The following is a 1,091-nucleotide window of genomic DNA, read 5'->3' on the forward strand; positions in this document are numbered from 1 at the left end:
TGAGGTATCGATCACTTTATTATTCTGCATGTACATGTCCAGGGGCCCAGTCCCAAGGCCCAACCGCTTTACTGCTCTTGGTGGCTATCTTTATGCATCTGCACACCCATCTTGATCACCACTATGAGGAACTCCTGGAAGTTAATTGCATCATCGCTGTTGATATCCAACTCCTTGAACCAGGTCTCTGCACTTTTATTCTGTCAAGATTGAGAAGAAAAAAAAACAAAAGTGTGAAGATCCCAGGGACAGCCAAGGCACCAGATCTACATAGGGTCACATGGAAGACCAAAGAGCATCATCAGAGCCAGGCAGAAACCCTGACCACACCCAGGCCCTCCTCACCTTCACGAGTTTAGGACTCTCAGTCTCTAACAATTTCTTCAAGTCATCTTTGTAGAGGGAATGGTAATTCCCTTTCACCAGGGAGTAGTCGTGGTAGACTTTAATGAGCCCGGTGATGGCTGTCTCCAGTTCGGTCAGCATGGTATCCAAGGATCTTCTCCACCTGGAGGAGAGGACCACATGGGGAATCCCAGAGTGGGGACAGTGCATCCCCCCAGGGAAGATGGAAGAGTGGGGTTCACACCCCCAAGGAATTGCCCAACCTGGCCTGCACCATCCAAATAACTAAACCCAGGGAATGGCTATGGCCGTAATGTGATAGGGTGGGATGATATGGATGTGACATGGGATGATATGGGCTGGACACATGCACACATACACACACACAATCACCTGCCAGCTCTTTCTTTGCCCCAACCCTCTACTCAAGGAAGGCTCAGCTTAGGAAATTATTGCACCCTCACCCACTGGAAACGAGCTCAGAGAACTCTGCTCCTTCTTTACCCTGTCCCTCTTTGCTCCAGACCTCCCTGAGCTTCCTCTCTCCTCTCTCAGAGAAGGCTCCTGCACTCCCCAGCCCTCCTGAGGGGAGACCCACACAGTCCCACTTACCAGGTCTTCTCTGAACAGAGTTGACAAAGGACATACAGGGCTGAGCACCAGCTTCCTTTTATAGTGGGTAGCTCTGCCCTGCCACCAGGGCCTCGGGCCATTCAGAGAAGGCTGCTCCCCTCCAAGTTGCCTCA

General features: G+C 51.3%; 1 protein-coding gene across 1 annotated transcript; it reads right to left on the reverse strand.

Moving 5' to 3' along the window:
- Positions 1 to 1,091, reverse strand: S100A8 (S100 calcium binding protein A8). Its single transcript, XM_004454020.5, has 3 exons — positions 958 to 1,091; positions 346 to 508; positions 1 to 200 (listed from the first exon to the last, which is right to left on the reverse strand). Exons 1-3 carry the CDS (start codon positions 1,056 to 1,058, stop codon positions 69 to 71), a joined length of 396 nt encoding a protein of 131 aa, XP_004454077.1. The 5' UTR covers positions 1,059 to 1,091; the 3' UTR covers positions 1 to 68.

Source organism: Dasypus novemcinctus, chromosome 13 (genome assembly GCF_030445035.2).
Source record: "Dasypus novemcinctus isolate mDasNov1 chromosome 13, mDasNov1.1.hap2, whole genome shotgun sequence".
Lineage (NCBI taxonomy): Eukaryota > Metazoa > Chordata > Mammalia > Cingulata > Dasypodidae > Dasypus > Dasypus novemcinctus.